At 51.4% G+C, this 25,409-nt stretch overlaps 7 protein-coding genes across 7 annotated transcripts; 3 read left to right on the top strand and 4 right to left on the bottom strand.

Annotated features, from left to right (window-relative positions):
- Positions 1 to 4,125: 4,125 nt before the first annotated feature.
- A1O5_07680 (uncharacterized protein) lies at positions 4,126 to 4,523 on the top strand (the record flags this gene model as incomplete). Its single annotated transcript, XM_007748269.1, has 2 exons — positions 4,126 to 4,320; positions 4,422 to 4,523. The coding sequence occupies 2 exons, from the start codon at positions 4,126 to 4,128 to the stop codon at positions 4,521 to 4,523; spliced, it is 297 nt and encodes a 98-aa protein (XP_007746459.1).
- Positions 4,524 to 5,123: 600 nt separating this feature from the next.
- A1O5_07679 (uncharacterized protein) lies at positions 5,124 to 6,572 on the bottom strand (the record flags this gene model as incomplete). The annotated part of the gene is made up of 2 exons (XM_007748268.1): positions 5,124 to 6,255; positions 6,319 to 6,572. 2 exons carry the CDS (start codon positions 6,570 to 6,572, stop codon positions 5,124 to 5,126), a joined length of 1,386 nt encoding a protein of 461 aa, XP_007746458.1.
- Positions 6,573 to 11,597: 5,025 nt separating this feature from the next.
- On the top strand, positions 11,598 to 13,914 carry A1O5_07678 (uncharacterized protein; the record flags this gene model as incomplete). Its single annotated transcript, XM_007748267.1, has 4 exons — positions 11,598 to 12,606; positions 12,658 to 12,792; positions 12,866 to 12,959; positions 13,026 to 13,914. The coding sequence occupies 4 exons, from the start codon at positions 11,598 to 11,600 to the stop codon at positions 13,912 to 13,914; spliced, it is 2,127 nt and encodes a 708-aa protein (XP_007746457.1).
- Positions 13,915 to 14,835: 921 nt separating this feature from the next.
- Positions 14,836 to 15,831, top strand: A1O5_07677 (uncharacterized protein; the record flags this gene model as incomplete). The annotated part of the gene is made up of 1 exon (XM_007748266.1): positions 14,836 to 15,831. The coding sequence occupies one exon, from the start codon at positions 14,836 to 14,838 to the stop codon at positions 15,829 to 15,831; it is 996 nt and encodes a 331-aa protein (XP_007746456.1).
- Positions 15,832 to 16,941: 1,110 nt separating this feature from the next.
- On the bottom strand, positions 16,942 to 18,021 carry A1O5_07676 (uncharacterized protein; the record flags this gene model as incomplete). The annotated part of the gene is made up of 2 exons (XM_007748265.1): positions 16,942 to 17,907; positions 17,941 to 18,021. The coding sequence occupies 2 exons, from the start codon at positions 18,019 to 18,021 to the stop codon at positions 16,942 to 16,944; spliced, it is 1,047 nt and encodes a 348-aa protein (XP_007746455.1).
- Positions 18,022 to 19,495: 1,474 nt separating this feature from the next.
- On the bottom strand, positions 19,496 to 21,592 carry A1O5_07675 (uncharacterized protein; the record flags this gene model as incomplete). Its single annotated transcript, XM_007748264.1, has 4 exons — positions 19,496 to 20,234; positions 20,285 to 20,378; positions 20,435 to 20,569; positions 20,632 to 21,592. The coding sequence occupies 4 exons, from the start codon at positions 21,590 to 21,592 to the stop codon at positions 19,496 to 19,498; spliced, it is 1,929 nt and encodes a 642-aa protein (XP_007746454.1).
- Positions 21,593 to 24,161: 2,569 nt separating this feature from the next.
- A1O5_07674 (electron transfer flavoprotein alpha subunit) lies at positions 24,162 to 25,263 on the bottom strand (the record flags this gene model as incomplete). The annotated part of the gene is made up of 2 exons (XM_007748263.1): positions 24,162 to 24,739; positions 24,792 to 25,263. The coding sequence occupies 2 exons, from the start codon at positions 25,261 to 25,263 to the stop codon at positions 24,162 to 24,164; spliced, it is 1,050 nt and encodes a 349-aa protein (XP_007746453.1).
- Positions 25,264 to 25,409: the final 146 nt, after the last annotated feature.

The raw sequence follows: 25,409 nt of genomic DNA, 5'->3' as shown, positions 1-25,409 counted from the left end.
ACTTCTCATACCTTGTGTTCTCCCCAACCAGTTCATACTATTCAGATTGTTACTAGGAACCCTAACCCAGTTAGGCCCCAGTAGGATCTTTAACAATATCGTTTTACTAATTCTTCGTAGATCTACTATACTTTTACGATAGTTATATTTAGCTTCTCTAGCTATAGATAGTCGAGATACTATATATATAAATAGAGAATTAGTCGTAGAGAATAGACGTAAACTATTCTATAAGAAAATAGTTCTTAAATACTAATATTAGATAAAGTTTTCACGAGTCAAAGAACCCTAACTTTTCGTTCTCGGTAGATTCTTAAGACCGCTTATACTTCTATCTCTACTTTAGCTAGTATTCGATCTATCGTTAATCGGGCTTATATCTCTTTCTTAGATATTTAGGTAATCGCTACGATTTCTCTTAGATCGTCTTCTATAAGAGTCCGTAATCGGGTTTCTTCTATTAAGGTTATCTTTACTTTCCTTATTAATTTCTAAGTTTAGTGAGTTCTTACTCTAATTCTTTCTATTACTTCTTAGAGAATTTATTTTAATTCTTCTTATATAAGAGATTTTAGTTCTTTCTTATATTAGGCCTTCGATTCTTCACTAAGATCTAGATCGAAGTTATATTACGAATTAGTTATATTATATTCTTTTAATACTTCCGGATTTACTTTCGATATATAGACGTTTAAGGTGTTTAGGTCGCCTTCTTAGTGAGTATAAATAAAGTTCGGGTAACTTCTTTTCTATAGGTATTCATCGTTCTAATAGACCCTTATACTAAAGGTTATTTCGATTTTAGAAGGGGGGTTCTTTAGTTCGTATATAGTATAATTATATTCTAATAGTGTTAAAGTACAGTAGGGGTCTAAATATATTCTTCTTACTTAATATTTAGTTCGGATATATATACGCGTAGATATAATCGCTATTAATATCGCTTTCCCACTGTCGATGCTTTCTTCGACTATCACTATTTCTTCTTCTACTATATTAGCTTTAGGGGTGGTCGTCGCTATTTCCTTAGTTTTAGGTTTCTTTTCGGCAGCTATAATCTACTTTTTCTTATCTTTATAGTCTTTCGCGTAATGGCCTAGCTTACCGTAACTATAATAAGCCGTTTCTTTTCCTTTTCTAGAATCGATTTTCTCTTTCTCATTTTCTCTATTATTATTACGTTTTTTTTACGCTTAGTCTAGATCTATAGATTATAGTCCGTAATAAAGTTCGCGCCTTTTCTAGATATTAGCTCGTTAAGTCCTTATCGTATAGATTTTTTAAGTAATATTAGAGCGCTTATATTAGTAGTATTCTTTAATATCGTTATCTTTCTTAATAGCCGTAGCTATTCATTTCTTTAGCAGTTTCTTCTCTAAATATCGAAGTTCCCACTTAATTTTCGACTTTAATTCTTCTCGAAAGATAGAGATAATAATATTATCTTACTAGCTAAGCTTCGTATTTAGCGTTCTAAACTTAGTTATATATTCTTAAATAGACTTAGTTTATCGAAGGCTCATTATTTTCTTTTAAGCTTTCTTTTCTTTATCTTTCGCTCCGAATACTAATTTTACTATTTCCTTAAATTCCGTAAACGTAGCGAAGAGACTAATAGTCTCGTCCTCTCTATCATCCGCTTCGTTCTTAATATAGTTCTTAACGAAGGGTCTAAGCTAAGCCTCAATATTACCTTCGAAGTAACTTCCCATAAAAAGTATTTTCTATAAGTTATTCTAGAAGTTAGTGAGGTTCATTAGAATATATAAATCCGTGTGGTGAATAAAGGGTATAAGTTTAGATTCCACGCCGTTAAAAGACTTAGATGAGTTACCAATCTTTCTCTTAGTCACTGGTGCTGGCGCGGCGATAGTTGTTACCGTTCTTAAGGTGCTCGGTGTTAACCTCGGAGTACTAGTAGTAGCAGATATAGTGTCGTTAAGGGATAGTCGTACTATACGTCGTACTAGTTCGTTAATGGGCGAGATGAGTCGGTCGGGTCTTTCTTGGCTACTTATAGGGGTCGTTCTCCATAATAAGAGTAGTAGTTAAAGTATTAAGGTTCCTACCGGGGCCTAACTAAGTTAGGGTTCCTAGTAACAATCCTAATAATATGAACTGGTTAGGAAGAACGTAAGATATGAGAAGTCACTTATCACTAAGAACTATAAGTTCAATAGTTAATATAAGTTAGCTACGAAGAGAGTGTAAGCTATCTAGGGGGAAAACGAGAGTATATATAATGCTCATGCTCTGTGCGCTCTGTGCGCTCTACGCGCTCTGCTGGCAGAGCCCACAGGGCCGACAGAGCCAATAGGGCATATCACGTGGTTTAGTCTTGTTCCCTTGTAGATCCTTCTATCTGTCCAATGAGTGTCTTGAGCCGCGCCTTCGCAGCCCGTGACCGGTCTCTTTCAAGGCTATGTCTAACATCACGGCTGAAAGGGCCCCAACCGGGATTCTCCCTATTCGTAGCCAAACTTTTCAAGGTTTGCATTTGTCACGAGAGAGTGAGTAAACTTAAGGAAGTAAGTAGGTTAAAGGGGTTATTGAAGTCTTTAAATCCGCTAATAGAGAGAAGATAGAAATGTCTTCTGCGCTAATGATGGGTAACGATTTTGCGCGAGGCAGGAGCGTTGTTAGTATTGGCCAGTCAGGAAGGATCACAAGGGGAGCGATACTAGGCGAACTATCTAACCGTTGAGGGCGTACTGGGTAGGTGATGTCACATGGTCTAGGCGCTAAGCTGCGACGGCAACCCCCTTGCGCCCCGTTAAACTCTCCATTCGCTTTTCCTTTGCTGTCAGGCAACAATGGCACGTTCAGACCGCATCGATACTCAGATGCACGATAAGATAATCTGTGAGGATGCCGAATATATAGGCCATTTATGAGTTTGAGTACTCGAATGGGCGAGAGATTACAGATGAAGATAGTAGACCCAGATATGATTACTGCATCATGGACTGAATAGCGGTTCATTAGTCCCCCCGCGCCCATTCCGCGCCTGTGGTACGTGAGAAGGGACTGAGGGAGTCACTACTATATCGTCACTATAAAACGCGTCATCATACAGACAAAAGGATTGAAGTTTCTAGGCAGTAGTGCTTGGCTAAAACGAATAAGACGTGCAGCTAGCAACTATAGCCGAGGCCTAAATAGGTCCCCTAGGGCCCGAACTACTGTACAAGTACAGTAGCTTCTACGAAGTGGCATCAGGGCATCGCTCCTTGTGGCTTGCCCAGTGCTTGGGCGCGCTCCCCCGTACTCTGCCGTGGCTCCCTCGTGCTCGGCCAGACCTCTTCGATGGCTCCGTCATGTGTCCGATTAAAGCGGCCTCCCTCCCAAATGGTAAGGGATAAAGCACAGTTCGGGGTATGAATATGAATATATATATATATATATATATTAATAATTTAGTCCCGAGGTTATTTTCGCCAGCCCTGGTAGGGACATTAGCCTGGTGGAAAGAAAGGCTCAATGCCTTCATTGCCTACGCCTTTGCACTAAAAGCGGTTCTTCAAAACTCTCCACGTTCACACTGCACATCGTGACTGTGGTTCAAATTAGTTGTGCTTCGGGACTCTGGCTTAGGAGGTTAACGGGTACCTTCTGAGACGGTGATCGAATCGTCAGACCTACCTTTGTGAACATCATTCTTCTTCTTTTTCTTCTTCTTCTTCTTCTTCTTCTTTTGATTCTCAGGCCGCATGTTGCTGTGCTGTAATTCTGCCGTTACTTTGGCGGCGAGGCCTGTTGAAATGAGGAAGGTGCTAGCGCAATGCTGTACAATCGGAGTGAATGTGCTGAAGGTCTGGCAATAGAGCTGCAGCAGCCAGGAGGCAGTGGTTAGTGACATCTAGCGAGTGGATTGCTCCCATTGTCACTATTGGCGTTTTCGCGGTGTTTTGAGGCAGTATCACTTTTCACAATTTCCTACCTTTCCTCCTTGCAAGTGTTTCCTCGTATGTTCTGATTTCCATCCGTTCTCCATCAAACCCAAGTGTCGCTTGTCATTCTTCGATATCCTCGACAATCAGTTAGCCACGACTACCGAAGGTAGTCGTGAACCGCCCTCCGCACAGCACTCAGTCCTCCTACATGTCCAACGGGAATTTGGTCAAGATGCCTCCAAAAGCCACAAAGCACAAGCAGAATAGGTTGAACGTGAAGAAGAATCGACAGTTGCAGCAGAAGATGGAGAACTTGAAGGCTGCCGATGACACCTCGCAAGACACCGGCTCTGATGTCACGAAACCGGATACGACGATCACCCCAACCAAACAGCCTTTATTTGAAACGTGGGAAAAAGTCGAAGCGGTGCGAAGCCGACGTGGTAACGCATAAACACAAGCATACCATTGTAAGTCCCCCTGCACGCTCCGTCCCTGCAACACCGCACCTTGCTAACATCTGTCCAGGGGTGGTTCTTGCCGGAAACCTTGGCAGTTCTTGTAAATGTCGCAGCTCCTCAGGCCAGGCGCCTCACCCGCGAGGTGCAGTCTGACATCGAGCTGATGTGAAGGACCTCGTGCAAGAGAGCTTGATTTTCGAGCTCTAGCACGCCAACACCAACATCGTCAACACCGGTTTCGCTGGGTTGATGGTGTAAGGGCCTACCACCGAGCTGGAAGTAGGCCGGTTCCAAGCAAGCATTCTCAGGCGGATGGATGGGAAAGGAAAGGGGAGGAATTCGCGATAGATCAAAAGTTGGGCCAGTCGACTGCAAATGAAAAAGAAAAGTCAAACGCTGAGGTGGTTGAGACAGTTCTGAGTTGGTGGTACATACTTACCAATACTGACTATTATTGATAATAAGTGGCTAGCCGTAGTTTGGTGGTGGAGGTGGTGGGCGCCAGTGGGGGGAGAACTGCGCCTCGTGGCCCCTGGAGCCCCGGACCGCAGTTCTGACAGAGGCATGTCAGCACCCAGCAGCACGAGCAGCACCAGCCACAATCAGCATTCATCCAACCCGCAATCCATGGAGAAGCCAGGTGCCAAATACAATGAGTCCTTTTGAAGAAGTGGAGGTAGTCTATCGTTATCGCTAATACAAGTGTCACAGAGGATGCCCGTGGCTTTTTCACTGCTCTCCTAACCCCCAGCTGCGCACACACCTCTATCTACACCTTCTTCTTCAGGTCCAGGCCACCAAGGTATATCCGACCCGCCAGGAAGAAGAAACAGCCCACAATACAGACACAGCCGCCCCACAGCTGAAGGTACAGAAAACCGCCGTGATCGCGAGTGATCAACTGTCCCCCAATCGGCGAACCCGTCAACGCGCCTATCGAACCTGCTGCAAACACTGTGCCCGTACGCACGCCAATCTCTTTGATCGGGGACACCTGTGCGATCAGAGCCGGCGTCAATCCAATGGCAGCACCCGAAGCAAAGCCGAATAAAGGTGCAAACACGAGCTGACCTGCGTTGCTCGTGGCCGGAATCCAGACAGCCAGAATCAGGATGGCTGTCAGAGTGCAGAACACGGTCATCACGTTGAATCGCCCAACCCGGTCTCCCAGCAATCCTGGCAACGTTCGACCAAAGACAGAGCCGGCGTTCAGGATGGAGACGAGGTACTGAGCCAGCTCAAGCGACATGCCTCTTCCGTTTGCGACGGCCGTGACGAAGGAGAAGACAGGGAACATGCCCCAGTAGAAGAAGAATGTGGCGAGAGTGAGCAGGATCATCGGGGCCTCTTTGAGCGGGCGGATGAAGGCCATGATGTTCCACGGACGGCGGGTTGGAGGAAACCGCGAGCGCAGAGTGAAGATGGCGAAGGTGCACAGGCCCAGAATCAGAAATGCGCAGGTTCGCATCGCCCATGGAAACCCAGTCTCGTCGATCATGCGACTGACAATGATGGGAAACAGGACGCCGCCGAGAGAGCTGCCTGCGGCGGTAATCCCGATGGCCATGCCCCGCTTGTAAAAGAACCACGTCGAGACGCATGAGACGGCCGGGGTGAAGATGCAACAGGCTCCAATGGCGCTGCAGACGCCCTGACTGAGGAGGAACTGGTAGTATTCCTTGGAGATGGAAGCCATCATCAACCCAAAGACGTGCAAGAAGCTACCGACAATGAGAAGCTTGGTCGGGCCATAGTTGTCGAAGATGAAACCGGCTACAGGCCCTGTGGCAAGCATGAAAAACGTCTCCAGCGACGGAATCCAGGCAACGGTGCTGGGCGAATATTGCTTCAGTTCGGCGCGCATGTAGTAGTCTTGGAAGACACCGATACAGTTGATCCACCTGGCAGAAGATGTCTGTTAGCACCACCATACCGCCCGATGCCACGGGAAGAAGCACACATACCCCCAAGAAACGAAAAAGCAGGCGCTAGCAGCAGCGACAGTGAGCCAGGCCTGAGCACCGCCGTCGGGAAATGAAGTCGGGTCCGTCCATGGATTGGGCGGCTTGGGCGGCTCATTCTGGGGAGGCTGCTCAAGCGACGACTTCTCAGTGGGTGAAGCCGAGAAATCTTGGGAATCTGGCGCGACGCGGTTATCTTGGGCTTCGAACTCCGGCTCCTCCTGGACGGGTATCTGCTTTTCTAGATCTTGCGACATGGCGCCAATTGGGACGGATGAAGGGGGTTTGTCCGTTAGGGGAGGGTTTGGCCGATCGTACAAACGAATCTGGGCTGCGAAGTGAAAGGGTTGCGGCGCTCTCGACCCAACTCAACGCTGACAGGAACAAGAAGAGAAAGAGAGATCTGGCAGAAAAGGGGACAGGTTCGATCTGCATGCGATCTCCTGGATTATTGATATATCGAAAAGTCGGAAGCCAAATCGATTTGCACCCGACAGGTCCAGCTGGAAACAGAACATGGGACCTTCGGCCTTATTGAAAGCGCGAGACAACAATCGACACTGCGTGCTTCGACGACGATTAGATTAGATGGGCCGGCTTCATTGGACAGACCAGCTCCATCCCGTTCGATGCGTCGTCGTTTCAGAGAGTTCGCCCGCCTGGGGTTGTACGATGCTGTACCCACAACGCGACCTCGCTCATACTGTATGTAACAGACGGCTCGGCCGATCTTTGACCCAGGAAGAATCTTGCTTTGGGCTGCTTTGGGGTCCCAGGTCAGTCACTTCGCGGTTATCATCTTGGCTCTCGTCTCCCTCGTCTCGGCCCTTCAGCCACAATGGAATCGCACGTCGCTTCTCCGGGCTGCTCAACCTGGGCCGGGCAGCAAATCAGCAAACGAAACCACCTCGACTCGAACAAGCGGCGGAATTAACAAACGATCGCTTTCCGACACAGATCGACCATGGTAATCCAACTTTCAGAGCTTCGGCCGAATTTCTGTAGGGTGGACTCTCCAGGGCATCAATTGACCCCGAGCACGGGGTACGAGGTACGCTGGGCGCTAATCATGTTTCTGCTTTCGAGGGGCGAGGTAGCGCCGAAAACTTCGGGCAGAGTGAATGCACTTCAACCATAGTCAAAATTCACCTTCCTTTAGCATAGGCGCTGTCGATGTCTATTTCTGACGCAACACGATTGTCGACCAAGAAAAGCGGGTGGTGCGACACGAACAACTCGGAGACGGCGCCTCTTATACGGGTTGGAAAAGGGGCGAGGCGGCACCCGTAAGGCTGGGTGTTCGCAATGAGCTTACACGGTGCGCCTGACACGTCCCTTCTAATCACCACGGGGCTGAATGACGGCCAGATCATGCATATTATTGCTGCCGGGAGATTGTCTTCTACAAAACCACCTCGACGAAATGCGCTGCGCTGTCAAAGGCAACCAGCGGGAGAAGGCAAGCGATCCAAACATTGCATTCTATGATCATTCTCGATCCAGATTGTGCCTTGCTGGCGTCCTGTTGGATTCCATCATGTCAGCCTTCATTACAACGATTCCATTTCTTGTTTCCCCTCATCCTCTCCTTTCCTCTATTTCTCTGCCATTTCCCCTTTCCGCTGCACCCTATCTCATCATCGACATGTAGGTGGCGGCAGCCTCCCTCCTGGTGGTCTTCTGCTCAACGGTCTCTGGCTGGACCCGCGGCTTGTCTTTGTTGTTGTCCTTGGTGTGCAGGAGCGCTTTGAGGCTCGAGAGGGTGGACGTGCTCTGGATAGATGCCGTCTCGGTGCTCACGGCCTTGGATTTCTCGTTCATCGGGGCCGGCATTTTTTTTTCTCGTTGGAGATGTTGTTCTTGATTATTATGTGCGGTGGTGGTGAATATAGATATAGCGCGGGAGGAAGGGAGGGCTGATGTAAGACAGATGACGACTGTGGTCAATGGAGTTTGATTCGAACTTCTTCTTCTTCTCCTTCGAGTCCCTTTTTCCAACGGCCACGTCTTCCGTGCTGCTGGTCAAAGGATGCTGTCGCTGCTTGGTCTCGACTATGGGACGTGTTGGTGAATCAGGCATGCACTCCTTGGGTAGTACGGCGAGGACAAACAGCACCCAAGTCCCAAGAGACGATCCAAGGCAATCGAATCTTCAACAACGAAAAAGAAAAGAAATATGTGCGAACGCAGGAGGACACCTCGCTCAGTGGGTTCTGGGTGTATACACAAGGTTGAAACTGAACAAAGAATCTCGCATCAGGCCGGGCCAGGCCAGGCAGACACCCTCAACTCCCTTTATAGGCGCAGCCCATGTATGTACTCACATATCCTTTCCATTCCAGCTCCACAGCAACGAGAACGATTATTTGCTCGTCTTGCCGTCCCTGATGACTCCCAACCACGAGGGGGGCATGGACTGGGTAGTATTGGTGGTGGCCTTGTCCGTCCCCATGATCGCCGTTGGTTGCTTGATAGGTTCTTGTATGTAGTCTCATTTACCCTGTTAGGTTGGTTGGTGCTTGGCCTGGCCGAGCCATGTGCTCATCATAGAATGGCGCATTATGCGCGCCCCTTGAACACTATGCAATAGTATGGACACTTGTGCGAGTACGAATACGTACCATACCCCCTTCAGAGGTTGCATTTAATAATGACCTCGAAAGCCAAGCGTGGCTAGGGGAAAGCCAAGAGGTTGTCGTGCGCCTGTCTGACTCATAGTTCTTGCTCACTATGGAACACGGAGCATATGGGGTAAGTAGACGGAGAAGTCCAACTACCTGTTTGTTTGTTAGTCAGGTACAAGGTACAGAGGGACAAGGCCAAGTACGCGGCACTCTTCGAGGTCCTGGGCCTCAAGCCTCAAGCCTCAATTCCCAGGGGAGTGCTGAGGGTGATTGATTGGTCGGCGCGTATGGAAGTCTCCCACCACCTTCGATGATGCCCCCTTTCACTGTGGAAGTAAGAAACAGGGAATACATATATCCTGTTTCTTCTGTCCATCTTCTACTCAATCCTCCTAATGGCCAACCAGACCACGTACAGAGTACTCCGTACCTACCTAGGGATTCGTGGCGCTGGGTGCCCAGTCCATGCATGTGTCTGTGCTCGGCATCCCAACGGCCGGATGGATGGATCGAGAGATCAATGGATGGGTGGGTGGACGGCCGAATGACTCAAAAAGTGGCAACATCGTCCTCAAGAGTAATAGTGTGCCTTCCGCCCTGCTGACTCAACATCGATAGTGGTATGTAGTTGCCATTATTAGCCATCCCCTCCCTCTTCTAGGCAGTGAAATACCATCGCAGGAGATCACCATGTCGTAATATGGAGGAGTGTTGGAGCAACCAAAGAGGTGCCATGGTTGCTGTGTTCGCTTCCCCGGTTTATTTCTGACCCCGTGGCGCTTCTGACATGTGCGACAGGATTGGGAGAGCTGTGCTTATCTCCACCGATGATGCGTGCTTTGGAGGGGGGGAATTGACTGGGGATTTTCTCCCACGGACTAGCATCATGCTGGGCGTTGTGTTTTCCACCTCGACATGGCTATCTCTCCTCACAGGGCCCGGAGCCGACCATCCCTATAAATTGCCCCTTCCTCGATCGAAGGTTCTTTTTGGCAAGGAATCATCTCTGCTCTGGGTACGAATCACCTCCAACGCGCATGCTGTGGCCAGGTGCACTTCTAAGTACCACCGACCTTGGACTGCAATCCCGCAGCCGAAAAGGGTTGCGTCGTCTTCGGCTCGAATCACCGGCTCAAAGATGATTCTTCTCCGGTATCATGACATCAAGATTCTCCAACCATCGGCCGGTATCTGACGCTTGCTCGAAACGGAGCGTCTCAGACGGACTGACTGCGCGGCCGACAGGCTTAAATCTTGCATTTTCTCACGACCATGATTCGCTGTGAAGGTAGGTTGGGATCTTGACCGGTCGTTAACGCGGGACTGCTGTGTTCCTTGCCTGGATATCGTCAATTTGTAGGCCAATCTTCAATAGACTTGTCATCCGGCGGCAAGAATAGTTTGGCTAGAGATATGCAAAGTCGCGGGAAGAGAACATGCAAGGATCACAGCAACTGGAGGTTGACAGACGGGAGGGCGATGATCGGATTGGGGGTTTCTTTGCCAGAACGCACGGCGTAGGTCAGGGTCCGATAGCGACAGCACAGGAGTAGAGGACGTTCAAGTTGCACCACTTGATCGAGTGGAACAGGTCATATTTGACTGACCTTGGGTATGCGAGATGCTCCTCCTAAACAGTCCAGTACACCAGCAAAACCTCTGGAGCTTGTCAAGATGCGGTGGTGATCGTGATTCATGGGAGATGCCGGACGGAATTCCTGTACCTCCTGTGAGAGACTATCAATATAAGCGAGGTGACACGGCCTGCTTGTTGCATCTCTGGACCCAGCCGCCTACCAGTCGGTCAGTCAGTCAGCCAGCCAGCCAGCCAGCCAGCCACGAGCGTCCGGTCAAAGGCAGCTCCCCCAGATCACAACAACCGTAAAACCAGTGTGCGTCCCTCTTCAGTGATCGGTGGCGACGGCAGCAGCGGCACATTAAAAAAGTATAACCAGCACGGGCCAGCATCCCTCACATAGTGAGGAGATGCCGTCTTCACTCTGTTCTCTCGTTTGGGCTGAGAAAAGGGGATGAGCTCCAATACTGGCCCCGCATTCCGAACGGGGCCATCTGCGCTGTTAAATACTTGGTAAGGACCCTTGTATCACAGTGAGAGGAGTAGGTTCGCGGTGCCGGAAAGAGGGAGATAGGAGGCAAGGTCGGTGGTGGTTGGACGTTGGTGGTTGGTGGTGTCTGACGATTTAGCGAGGTGCCTCTGGTCCCTGCGCGGTCAAGAGTGCTGACTGGGCTAACTGGGGCAGGAAGAAAAAAACTGATCTGGTCCCCGACGCCGCCGACCGCGCCGAAATTCTGCCCGCTTCACCTTCCCTGGGCTCCTTTCGCTGGTTTCCCTGCATGATTTAGTTTTCGCAGCCAAGGAGCCTATGGCACTGCATTCTTCCTCAATATCAGCTGATGCCCTAACCCTCACCGAACACAGAGCCACCCGTCTATGTCTTCGGTTTGCTGCTCAAGCTTCGAGAAGCATACGCTCGCGCCTCCCCCCCCCAAGCTGTTTTTTCAATTGATTAAATCTGGCAAGCTGAGTCACTCGGGGGGAGTGATACTTTGTCTAGCGGCCCCTCCCCCAGCTTTCTCGCTGAATCTGGTGGTTTTCTGATAGGTCCGCCACGAATCCTCCTGAAACGCTCTGTTACCATGGATCCGACCCGGGGCCAATTCCAGGCAACGGCCGAACGTGAAGAGACACGGCCAAAGACTGAAGCTTTAACTCAGGAGGAAATCAACGAGCGTCTGCGCCGCAAGCGCAAGGCGCGCGGACAGAAGGCCTGCCATCCCTGCCGGCAGCGCAAAGTTGGTTGCAACTATGCACAACCTTGTCAAAAGTGCATCGATCGCAACCACCCTGAGCTCTGCGTCTATGAGCCCGTGTCGAAACGAGCAAATATCGACACTTCTGCCAGCAATGTAGTTCCAACCAGCGCTTCGAACGATGGTGCGGTCACGGGATGGAGCAGGATCAGCGAGAGATTGCAGACGATCGAGCAGTCCATTCAAGAGCTGCGAAATGAGTTGAAAGATCTGGCAGGGCGCGACGGGTCTCCCTCGACACTGGTTGGCCGGTCCAGGCCTGAGGGAACGGGACGAGACTCGAGTAGTGACGGTGCCGACCAGGAGAACTTCGCCATTCACACGGCCAACGAAGTCACTGGCGAGGCGGTCCATCTGGGTGGTAACTCGGTGCCAGCCATGGTCTTTGCCTTGAAGAGCGACCCCAACGAGTACGATGTTCAGGATCTGCTCGGCAAGAGCATCTTACCTCTGTTCGGTCTGGATAATGAGAGTGCCACTTACCCGTTCGTTGATCTCTGGGGCTTACCTCACGGATCCTATGCCAGACTGCAGGCATTATGCAGGCTGTTGCCCACCGACGCCGACTGCCTCCAATTCTTCGGACAGTACCGAGACACGGCCCACGTTCTTTTCCCTGGCGTGGTCGACGTCAAACAGTTTGAGGGCGAACTCACCCATTTTCTCATCAATAAAGCTGCCGTAACCAGGGATGCTCCCTACGAGGCGCTGTCCAATGACAACATATACGGCAAGAGTCTGCACTGGGTAGGGTTGCTGTTCGCCATCCTCGCATCTGGCTACCAATGCTCGTCGTTGCCACGGAAAGAACGCCAATTGACTAGTCAAGTATACGGTTAGGAAAAAGATCCTTCGTGGTGAAATGGGCCCGCTTACAGTGGTGCAGTGTGCTGTGCATATGAATGCCTCCGCATCATAAATTATTTGTCCAACTCCAAATTACTCGACATCCAGACGCTGTTGGTGCTGGGGAACGTCATTTCCAACAACATGAACTCCGGCATCGCCTGGTGCCTGCTCGGTAGGTGCCGATCTTCTCCAGCCTCTGTGGTCCATAATGCTGGTGAGAAATTCCGTGCTGACCGACACATTAGGGTTGACCATCCGGATTGGACAGAGCCTTGGTCTCCATCAGAAGACCTTCCGGACCAGCTCAGACGCCGAGAGGGCCATACGAGAGGAACTTTGGTAGGTCGAAGCGACTTCCAGATCGGCTTCCTTCTGTGCTTTTCTTTTTGTTGACCACATATGTAGGTGGCGGATTGTGTGGCAGGACAGTCTTATCTCGATCACCTTTGATCGAGCATCGTCGACTCCTACCATCTCGCATCACAAATCAATTCAGTCCAACGAAAACACGTGGTTGTCATATACCGACTGCATGAAGATCCTGTGTGAGACCGGCCTTGAGATTGTGCGAGAGAGGAGTAAACATACCGATCCCCGACATGAACTCACCCGGATCAACCGACATCAGGAGGAACTGGCAAGGATGATGAAGCACTCGCTGCAGCATCTCAAAGACGCCACGGCATGCCAGTCGATGAGGGATCAGCTCGAACATTGGAACCTCTACCTTCATCGCTCATATATCTTGTCCGAACTGTATCGGTCAGCATTGAAACGCAGACATGCTTCGCCAGAACTGAGCAGCTTTCGGGCCCCGTGCTTGGAGAATATGGCCAACACGGTGGATGCATTTCTGGGGCTGTCGAACGTGACTCGGTTTGCCACTCAATCTTGGGCTGCGGTGCATCGGTCTCTGAGCTCGGCGCTGTTGCTTGGGATTTTGAAACAACCCCAGAGCGATTCACGTGTGCGGGCATTGCTTGACAAGCTGATCATGGTCATGTCGAGCATCAACTCTTCGTTGGATCCCACCGAGGTGTCTGCGCCCATCTCGAGAGCTGTCAGGGCCCTTGCGCGGCTCAACGCACACCACGCCGCCGAGGGCGAGACGGAGCACGGCGCGGCTGTCCATGGAATCCTTGGTTGGGATCGAAGCACCGGTTCGGATGCTCTTATGTATGGGGGCCACCCTTCGAATGAGGCATCTGGGGATGACGCGGGTCGTTCTGAGGACTCGCCTTATGAGCTGATGGAGAAGATCTTGTGGGGATCCCAGGGTATATCTCCGGTCTGAGGATTGAAGTGAAGATATGGTATGTCTGTTGCACGATTTCGCTATTCCGGACGCAACTTTGTGTCGAGTTTTGGGGGTGATAGTATAAAAGCCATGATAGCCACTGCCCCTGCAATTGAACGAAAATTGGATTCTGTAAGAACCTCTCGGCCTTCCCTACTCTTTTGTATTTTTTGCTCCTCGGATCAACAGCAATACCTTGGGTGACAGCCCCTTTTTGAAGCATTCGAAGTTGATTCCGGAGGTGATTCGTTCGGGCAGGCTCGGATGTATTTCGGAGGGGGAGGTGGTGTGGTTGAAGACCGGGGTGGCCCGAGCGAATATTATTACACGGGCGCTGGCAGCCAGTATTGGGGGAAGCTTGGGAGGCGCCACCCATAAGGCTTGGCTCACGAGATGTCGCAGGCTCGGACTTGCAGCGCACATGGTCGGAGCGGGTCCTTTGAGCTGCATAGCCAAGTTCTTGTCCTTGGCATGTGAGGTAACACGCAATAACAATTATCCGCCCCCGACGATCTGACGGGCACTGGGGACCCCTAGGACCGTCACTCCGCGCATGCTCCGTGAAGCGCGAACTCCCCCCCCCCTGCTTCCCCCCCCCCCAAGCTGGTACAGTACTTGTACAGTAGCTGCTCGTCCACCTGATGGTCCTGATGGTCCTTTTGCTGCCTGCGTCTACGTCATGTCATCTCCGAGTTTCAATCAGTCCGCAACCTGCCATCACAGCCGAACCTCCCACGTTCGAATCTGCCTCCTTCTCCGAACGACACAACACGCTGCACCACATCATCCCAACATGGCTACCAGGTCTCGGTTATATAACACCCTACCCACTGCCGCCCTCTTGCCACGGATCTACAACTCCAACATTCCAATCCTCCACCTCAAATCACCCCCATCACTGCTTCATTCACGGCACCAATGGATCCTATCATCCCCCAACAAGACTCCCTGATAGACATGGACGATTGGTACAACTTTACCTTGCCCACCGGCGATATGGCCGAGCCGGTTGGATGCTTGTCTCATTCTCTTGCTCCCCACTGCCAGTCCAACCCGGCCGATTTCACCCAATCACCGCACTATTTCGCCATTCACGGGGCTCAATGTCCCTGGAACACCATTGACACAAGCCTCTTTTATCAGAGCACCCCCACAGATTCCATGCCCACCGCGACCACACCTTTTCCTCGATATGTGCCGGGGCCAATGCAATCCTACAGTCCGGACAGTCTCCTCGAAGCATATGCCCGCGAGGACGAAGCCCAAAACAGCGATTCCAGCAAAGACTATTACCAGCTGCCCGATCTGGAGCCGTCCCTTTGTGACTCATCGGCCAGTTCCGAAGTCGAAGATTGTGTCACGGCTACGACGATGCTGTCGCAGAGGACGCTAGATCCGACCCTCAGGCGAGGACGGAGCCGCGAGAAGTGCGCGACCAACAAGCCCAGAAAAGTTGCGTCCAAGACGGCCGCATCCCTCGATCCGACGCGCCCACATAGGGTCTCCAAGACCAGGAGGGCGAACTCCAGAGACAGCGAGGACCTCGATCGGGCGCTTGCAAAGCAGACACACACCGAGATCGAGCGCAGATACAGGAACAATCTGAACGCAAAGATGTGGCAGCTGCAGCGCACCTTGGAGGGGACGAGCCGGATGAGCAGCAGCAGCAGCAGCAGCAGCGACGACAGCGATTCACCACAGCAGTCGGAGCAACAGCAGCAGCAACCGCCGCGAAAATCCGACATTTTGAGCAATGCATTGCAGTACATTAACGAGTCAGAACTGGAAATGCGGCATATGACGGACGAGATCTTTCGATTGAAGAGCAGACTAGCGGTCCTGCAACAGATGGTCCAATGCGAGGAGAATTGTGCTCCTCTGAAACAGATAGTGGGAATGAAAATGGCTTCATGAAACCAGACTCTCTTGACTCCGTCTTTGTTTTTTTTTTTCCCTCTTTTTTTTTTTCGTTGTTGTCCGTTTCTTGCGGGAGAAGTTCGTCGGTCTATTCATAACGGCCTGGATACCCTGCACATGACTGTCAACCGTAAATTCGGGTAAGAACTACCCAGTCGATGCCTCGGAGACGCAGTCTACCTGCTGTAAGATGCATAGCTCCATAGCTACATGATAACGACATGTGCACCCGAACCCCCGGGCCTCGAAATCAAAACCCTGGGGAAAAGCTCAAAGCCGGACACTGGCTCCGAACAAGGAGGCCTGGTGGCCTCGGCAGCGGCCCCCCTGGCGATCAAACCGCCTGTCATCAGACTGCCGGGCAAACCGGCAACGGCTGGCCTGGGGGGGCTGTCTCGCAACCTTGAGACCCGACCTGACTCACGGGGATAGAGGAGAGGAGACGGGTGAGGCCAGAGCAGAGAGGAAGGAGAGAAAGCCATAGAAGGCTATAGAGGGGGTATATATTGTTTAACAAGGGGACTTAGGGAATATATATAGGGTATGCAGGGGGTGTACGACTAACACGACCCCCATCCCCCATCCCCCCATCCCCCCCCTCTTTTGTCCTATACACTCGCAAGGGCAAAAGTAGACGGAAAGGGAGGAGACACACCAAAACAACGGCAAAACCATCAGACTCCATCGTCAACTACCTATCACGGCCGTCAAGGCACAGTTACCTAGTTAGTTACATACGTACGATGCACGGGGTTACCAGTTATCTCGCTGTCCTCCCCTCTCAATACTACTCAATGCTCAAATCCAGTACCCGATACAACACCTACACGAGCGCCATTCGCCCGTGAACCCTGTAAAATAGATTCATTCCGTCCATTTTCTTATGCTCAATGAGCCTTGTGTTGAAGATTTCAGGCCGAGCTTCCTCACTTTCTCCTTCTCTTGCTCGTTGCCCTCTCGCCCTTCCACCTTACATACGCGCATTTTCTTCCAGGCTTTCAAAAGGAGAAGACCGGGACAAAAAGGTGGCTGCATATTAATTCCCTCCCGTTTGAGGATTCACTCCCTCGCTCGCTTACTCCCTCGCACGCATTCAATCACCCTCACTTAACAGCTGACACCCCCCGGGGCCCTCAAGAGTGCCTTGAGCACAGACCATTCCTCGCATTTGACGAGGTTTTTGATCGTCCGCTCCTTGTCCTGCAAGTGCTTGATCTCGTCGGCCATGTGCCTCATCTCCACTTCCGACTGGTGAATATAGTCGATGGCGCTGTTGAGGATCTCGGACTTGCGGACCCGGGTGGGCGGTTGGAATGTAGGGACTGCTATCATGTCGCCGCCGCCGCCACAGCTACTGCTGCCACCACTCCCACCACTGCCACCACTGCCTGTGCATGATAAGCGAGAGCGTGGGCTGGGAGAATTCACTTCCCTGAGCACGTAATACAGCTGACTCATTTTCCCGTTGAGGTTATCGCGGTACCGGCGCTCTACGACCGAGTGAGCCGCCTTGGCTTCCTCCAGTGAGGCCTTATCGCCCTCGTCCGCCAATGACTTGGAGCTTTGTTGTCGTGAGACTCGAGGCTTCCTTCCCCTTTTGGCGCCTGGTTTCGACGCGATCTGGTCTACTGAATCTGCATTTCTGGCCGCCAGCTTTCGTTTGGATCCCCTTGGACGGCCGCGTGAGGGCGGCTTAGTCGAGACCCATGGTACCACTTCTGACCAATTAACGGCCGACGCTGTGACGGTATTTAGCGTGGGAGAGTCTGGCTCCTGGAAATCCTGCGGTAAGCCATCCCCGGAGGAGACCTGTTGTTCGAAATTGATGGAATTTGCGCGGTAACAATCTTCCGGAGTGGTGGATTGAAGCGTCTCGTAATCATCAAAGGATATGGGCGGCGACAGCGGAAACTGTGAGGGAGGTCCTGCATCTGTACCGAGCGGCTCGATAGGAAACGTGGCATTGTGTAGTTGCAGATGTTGTTCTTGTGGCAGTAAAGGACCAGGTTGGTCTTTCAAATATTCATGGCGGATAAATGGCTGAAATATCGAGACGTCAATGTCATTTAAAGTCTGCAAGACGAAATTCAATTGTCAATACCAGACAATGCCATCAGGGTTGCTTGGGGTGTAATTGATGCCCACCACATTGTTAATGCCAAAGTCCACGAGAGCGTGGGCAGACATTGGCATATAGTCCATACAAACATTGATGTTTTCCCCCAGTGGAAGACTTCCTTGGGGACAATTTACTTGGTGAACGGATTCAAAAGGGACTCTTTTGATATCCTCAGGAGGAGAGAACCGTTATCACCGGGCTGATATGTATACATGGTCTTCACGACCAGCGTTTGCGTCAGTTGCAAGCTTGGCTGAGAGGGGCGAAAGGAACTTCCCTGGGCCTTGGGGCTGGCCAGAAGCCCGAGCGAACCAAGAGCCAAGCGGCGAGAGTTTACCAGGTACCTTCGGCTGGCGACTGCCGATTCAGAGAAGAGACTGCAAAAAGGACGTGCACGATCGACCCTGGGCGAGAGGCCGTGAACATGTGCGTTGCTGGAAGTGGAGTATTCGTCGCGGAATCGTTGTACTGGGTAAGAAGTACCAAGTACCGGGTAGACTAGCACGGTCCCGGACCGGCATGGCATATCCACCAATGCTATTTTTTGGAACCATCTTCCTGGCAATTCCACCAGTCATGCATTAGCTTTGCTCACTTGCTTGAGAGCATCTCCTAATCGGGATAGGCTTGCTCGGGTTGCTCGGTCACTTCGGCGGCTTCGGCGACCAGGACCTGTCAGGCTGTAGCTCTTTTCGAATGGACCAATGAGCATTCCTTGTATATCCATACCGGGACCACGGGGAATTAAATCTCAATCATGATGGCTGAGAACATGGATTTTGTCCTCAAAGACGTCCTATATTGCCACTGATGGCTGGTGGACGGTCCAGAGAGGCGCAAAAGCCTCGAGGATACGTAACCTTCGATGTAACGGGTCCAGCCCACAAGGATCTTTGGTGCCAAATTGACTGGGATGCCCGCAAAGCGGACGGGTTCTGTGCTTCAACGAGATCGGTGATCGAATGTTTCTATAGGGTGAGACATCGTAGACGGTGCTCGACTGGTGTCAGTAAGTGCGAGAGAGTCGCAAAGCCGGGCTGTTTCTGTCCATACTAGTACTAGAATTCAATCAGCTGATCGCAGCCACTCGGTCAAGGTGGGGGGAAGGAACAAACGAGAGATTGATTGAGGTAGAACGAGAAGTGGGTTGAGTTGGAGGAGGATGATGATATTATATAGTATAGCAAGGCTGGGAGCATGTGTCAAAGTCCCTCTATAACGCACATCTCTTGGTTGTTTCACGGCGCCCTTTGGGACCGTCACCGCATACCTTTTCCGGACCAGTGGTTTGTGGGCGCCATTTCTGGGCAACTCCCTCCCTCTCTACTTGTGCAAGTACTTGTAGAGTCTGAGCCAGGAATCTTTTTTTTTCCCCAGGTGGTGTGACCCGTTCCAACCTCTGGGGAACGGGCCACCTCATAAACGGTCGCTTTTGGACTCGAGCAAATCAGATCTGCGGGCGGTCAACCGATTCTCAGTACGATACCGCGGTGATCGTTAAATAGTAGTAGGTAAGCATTACCGACAGTCTTGATAGTTCTTTCAATTCATCATTTCGTGGCTCTCTGTCGATCCTGGAACATTAGAAAAGCTTTGAGAATCAGAACTCCACCGTGTCGATGCCATTTGACGTAGCTTGGCAACGGATTTCGAGAAAGGGGTGGGCAAGTGCGCCTCAGCACAGTGGGTGCAAGCGCTTTCCATGACTGAAATAAAATTTTCGACAAGGTATTGCACCGGTCTCGTTCTTGCAAGATCGTCCATGGTGCACAACATCAAAGCCGAGCTCAGTGATCGCTGTACAAATATTGAAGACTGCTTGACGGCAGGGGCAATGACCTGCAGGTGGAGGAAGCCCGTGATCGTACCGCTCAGGTATCGCACGTAGTTATCCATGTCATCGGGGCTGGAGCCTCTATCTCGAAGAAGCGTCCGACAAAGTTCGGCGTTTATGTACGACCGGTGTAGGTAAAGGCTCCAGTACTCGAGCCGAGCTTTGGTGGTGTGGCAAAGAGTTGCATCCCTGAGATACGGTGAAGCTTCTTGGGACATTTCGTTCAGGACTCCCTGATATCGTGATATATCGTCAAGGTTGGGCTGGCCCGCTACTCTGGAAGAACGCTCCCGGACGATTTCGAGGCCGATTTGTGAGATGCCCTTCATGCAATCGTCGTAGGAAAGTTCGCTGGATCCGGAAATCCCGCTCGTTCTTTGGACCTGGAGTGTTGAAGGTCTGTCAAAAGCTAAGGCAAGCGAACTTTCTTGCCAAATGATGCGCCACCTATTGTAAAGTTAAGACACGCTAGGGTAAGGACTCTGAATGTGACGGACCATAGTTCTTTTCGGAGCCTCTGAAGGCTGTCTGATGTGGAGGGAGGGGTTTCGAGGTGCAGTCCGAGACTTTGCGCCAGCCGGATGGTCAATCCTAGGCATTATCAGCGGTTTTCTCCCACGAAGAATGTGCAGTCCAAAGCATCTTACCCTCAAAGCACCATGCAACGCCGGCATCGAGGCTGTTGGCCATGACATCGGCAATGACCAACATGGTTTGAACGTCGATCATGGTGGGGTACCCGAGGTAGTTGGTAGATCGCAAGCATTCGTAGGCGCAGCACACTGCGAGGGTAAGTTAGTTTGCGGGAACTCGGGAAGAAAGAAGGCATCAATCGATTAATTACCGTATACTCGTGATCTCCAGCGACGTTCTTCGCAGGGGAGGGTTGAATATTGACAACCTGAAGCTAGACATGCGAAAAGCAGTCCAAGCCAATGCAGGTTTCTGACCCCTAGTCCCGCATGCGGTTCCGGGTCTGGGTCTGGGGGTGTCTCTTGGGTGCTTGAACGTCGGGCAAGGAATTCATTCAGGTCGTTCTGGAATTGATCGAGGTCGGGAATGGCTGGGAAAACTGCGTGGGCCGTCTCACTGTAACATCCGAAGAGGCTGTGGCAGTCGACGTCGCTAGGGAGCAATTCGCACAGACTCTGAAATCTCGAGGTTGGCTCATTGTGTAACCCCCACAGGGCAGAGAAGGGGTAGGTAACCGACTGATTTTCCAGGGCAAAGATAGAGAGCATCTCTTGGTTCGAAATATCCTGTGCCCAGCCCGCCGGACCAGCACTTCCTTCCGCAAGAACTGAAGACTGCGCTGGATGCTGTGCCAGGTGTACAGCTTGACCAGTGCCCCGCGTGTTCGGCCCAAGTGCCTGGCTTGTCCACCATGTCACGTCTCTGTTCGGACTCTGTCGTGATTGCCCGACGGTGGACGCTTCTGGCCTTGGTGTCCACGCCCCCAGGACCCGATCAATGTCATCTTTCACCTTCCACAGCGTCTGCTCGAACAAAGCGAGCTTCTGTCCCGCCACCGGCTCGTCTGAACCTGCGGGGGTGGTGCCGGCGGCAATTGAAGTTGAGGTGTTATCGGGAAACGACTTTGTACGGGGTACATCGTAGATGCAGATTTCGGGATAGCCTCGATCGATGCATGTTTGACAAGGCTTCACGTAGTTGCACTTGACTTTGCGTTGATGGCAGGGATAGCAAGCCCTGGGCGTCCTGTTGTCCCGCCTTTGTCGCAGGAACTCGTCGATGTCCTCTCGTGATAGATCCTGTTTGCGTTGAATGTCCTGGAAACGATCCATGCTCCGTCATGGCCTCGACAGGACGATGTTGACAGCCCCGAATCTCAACATTTCTTTCCTTTCTGGAGCGGATTCAGCACCACAGCAGCACCTTAATATGAAATAGACAATCTGGTATTGAATGGTGGCAAGGGCTAGGCCGGAAGGGGCAATGGGCGGGCTAAAAGTCCATCTCGTGTGGTGGGAACGGCCCAGGTACGGGGCATGCCGCTTTCCCAGAATAATATGGCACGACACTCTCGTTCCACCTTGTGCTCTACGCACCGCCTTGAGAATATCGCACCATTTTCGAATCTAGTAGAAGCCGTCGCACCATTCATCGAACCTCCTAGAAGGTCACAAGACTGGCATCGCTCATGTGGGAAAATGATATCCACATCGCCTACTGTGTTGGGGCAGGGCCTCGGGACAATATTGGCGCAGCTGCCAACTTGGACTCAGCACTGGTGGTACTGAGCAAGCAGTGCCCTGCGACTGCGCCACCCAAGAAGCTGCTTCAGACAGCAGCGAGAAACTTGTGCTCGTTATGCCCGAGGATGAGAACTTTTATCGGAGCCAAAAGAGCCCGAGAAATAGAAGGGAACCCGGGGTGAGGGAAATGACCGAATATTACTCAATGTGGGAGGGATGCTTCTTGAATCTTCAACTTCCATGAGAAAAGAGAGAGAGTGTGTGTGTGTGTTTAACGGGCGTTGCGGTCGCGATGCGCAGTCTGTGGGCTTGTGTTGACTAGCAACACCAGGCTGGAGGCTGAATCAAAATCCAGGACGAGGTTTCAAGGGTCGTGGTGTGCCATCAAATTAGACCCACGGCAAGCAGATTTCGTGCCCATTTCCCGGGTGCAGACCCCTTTTGGTCGCCAACGGCTCGGGATTTCTCAGCGAAATCTGTCCTTTTCCGACTTTCATATGTGTCCCTCGTATGCATACGATGAATGTGGACGGAGTGGCGATTGTTCCAAGTTCGCCCATGAAGAAGTTGCCATCGACGGCCGTAGCGTTGGAATTCTTGCGCGTCAGCCTGATTCTTACCCGAAGAAAGATCATGGAAGGAGGCCGGCGTAATATCGTGTAAAGACTCGGCGCGTCTAGAACTTTTCGCGTCCCGCAACCTGGTGGGTTGGGCGATCAACAGTCGGCTTTGAAGTTTGAACACGGTGACCAGATCGTCGATCTCAGTTGGGCGGATCAGCGGATGCGCTACTCCATTTCTGAGCCATGCCCGAATCGATCCATGGAAAATTCTTTCTTGGTAGAGAAGAAGCCTGGATGCATTTGCACCCCGGCCACAAAACCGTGTCCGGAGTTGTTCCGCGTTACCCTCATTGACGGCTTTCCCCTCCAAGGAATGAAAACCCAAACGCCACTCGAGTAACCGAGTCTCCAAAATTCCCAATCAGTGGGCGATTTCGAGGAGAGACGGCGAGACGGGTCGTGCTTGGGTCGTGCTTGGGTCGTGTTCGTCTGCATTTTTGTTCGACCGGATGCTCGCCCTCGTTCAGCCTTAGCTGCTGGAGCACTCGGGAATCTTGAACTTTATGCAGGCCCGGATATAAGTACAACACAAAAGCAGATGTACTTGCAGAGTGATGACGGGCACCGAACGGGTACAATGAATGTTGACATCCGCTTGTGTTCGTGGTGGTTTGGGGAGCTGAGTAGCCCGGGAACAAAATGCACTGATCGTGGTGGCGGCTTCCATCCACAGCATCGATTCCTGGCGTTGCCGTGAAATCATGATACCCCCACGTTCTCCCTTTCACACACCTCGATAAATGGCCTTGAAGGTGACCATATGCAAGATGAGTTGATGTTGTCCTGTGTGAATGCAATGCAGGGGCGTTGCCGATGATGCAGGGTCCTGAGGGTCCTACTACAAGTAGGTACCTCGTACTTCGTACCGGCTAGCCGTTAGGTTTCCCAGGGTATTCAAATATCACATGATAGGATTACATAATGAGGCGTAAGTGTGGGCCTCCGGAGATCCACTCCGATTGGCTTAAATGGGACTCCGTGGGTTGAAGCGAGGCGTTTTTCCTATCGAGTAAAACCGTGAGTCTGGCCGCCGGTCCTCCAACACAACTCCGATACAGTTTTTACCGAGAGAAAAATAAAATGGTCCTCTACCAGGAGTAGGAAGAGATTCTTACCGGCATATAAAACTTTGTGTGCCTATCATGTTACATCTATTTCTAAGCTTGTCACTCCACTTGAATCCTCGAGTCAGCCAATGGTCACCTGATACGGCATGGGTACACACTCTACTTGTACTGGTAGTCTTACTAAAGTATTGTGTACAGTACAGCATAGCAACCGGGCGTGCTCGTATTGCATCATGTTCATCAGAATATCCCTCAACACTTCCAGGGGGCTTTGGGCAACCACTCCACGTAGCTGGGAGTTGTATGCATAGAGGGAAAATCCAGGAGACTACCCCAGTATGCTGTGCTGCCTTTACCTCATATATTAGACCGTCACTGGCCCTAGCCTCCAAAAAGGACAAAAAAAAAGGGGAAAGAATGACCGTACTTTTAGAGCCATTTCCTCCATTTCCTTGACCATATCAAACATTATTGGGACTTCAACTTCTCCGTCAACTCAGGGACCTTCTCAAAGAGATCCCCGACTAGTCCCACATCCGCAACCTGAAAGATGGGCGCATCTGGGTCCTTATTTATACATGCAATCACTTTGCTATCCTTCATGCCCGCGAGATGTTGGATGGCGCCAGAAATCCCGACGGCCAGATAAAGTTGGGGGGCGACATTCTTTCCCGTCTGACCGACTTGTAAACTGTTGTCTGCAAAGCCACTATCCACAGCGGCTCTTGAAGCTCCGATCGCGGCGCCCAATGCATCTGCCAGCGGAGGCATTAATCGATCGAATTCTTCTTTAGATTTCAAGCCACGACCACCCGAGACGACTTTCTCAGCCGATGCGAGTTCAGGGCGGTCGGACTTTGCAAGGTTCTCCGAGATCCATTCGGTGGATGACTCGGCCTTGGGGTCTGCGCCCTCCTCGACGCTAGCGGAGCCACCTTCTATCTCTGCAGGTGGGAAGGAAGTTTGACGCACTGTCAACAGTTTGGTGGGGTCGGTACTTTGAACTGTGAGGATAGCGTTGCCGGCGTATATAGGTCGGACAAATGCTGTATCAGAATCAACATGACTGTATTCTTTCCGGTGGTGGGCACAACTCACTATCTTCGCCTTCGATGTTCATAACATCCGAAATCTGCTGGACGTCCAACAAGGCCGCAACTCTCGGGAGGAGACTCTTGCCAAAGGCCGAATGCGCCGCAATCACATGTGTATAGCCGCCTTTCTTGATATTCTCCACCAGCAGTGGCGCCCAGTTCTCGGGCAACCCTCTGTCATACGCTTCGTTCTCAACTGCAATGATCTTTTCCAATCCCTTGATCTTTGATGCCTCTTGCGCGACAGTCTTGGCTGACTTCCCGGCGATGAAGCCGTGTACGGAGCCCCCCAGCTTTTCTCCTGCTGTGACTGCGCCTAATGAGCCACTGTTGAGCTTGCCGTCCCGTTGCTCGAGGATGGCGAGTGTCGAGAGTAGTCGTGCGAGGGACGATGATTCGAAGTGCGATGAGAGAGCGTGCGAAGTTGACCGGGCCCGAACTGCCCGCAAGGCAGATTGCCCAGCTATCGTCAACATGGATGTAGAGGATGTCTCTCCTGCCGGAGTCACAGAGAAGAGAGGAGATTGAAGGAACGGCGGCCGAAAGACCAGAGAAATGTGTTGTAGGTGAATTCTTGGTCGCAGTCTTTAATTCGGTGATTGACGTCTACGGAACCGCCTCG

The sequence above is a fragment of the Cladophialophora psammophila genome (assembly GCF_000585535.1).
Source record: "Cladophialophora psammophila CBS 110553 chromosome Unknown aczJe-supercont1.11, whole genome shotgun sequence".
Classification (NCBI taxonomy): domain Eukaryota; kingdom Fungi; phylum Ascomycota; class Eurotiomycetes; order Chaetothyriales; family Herpotrichiellaceae; genus Cladophialophora; species Cladophialophora psammophila.
The sequence above is the reverse complement of the archived record's forward strand: the minus strand, read 5'-3'. Positions and strand labels throughout refer to the sequence as shown.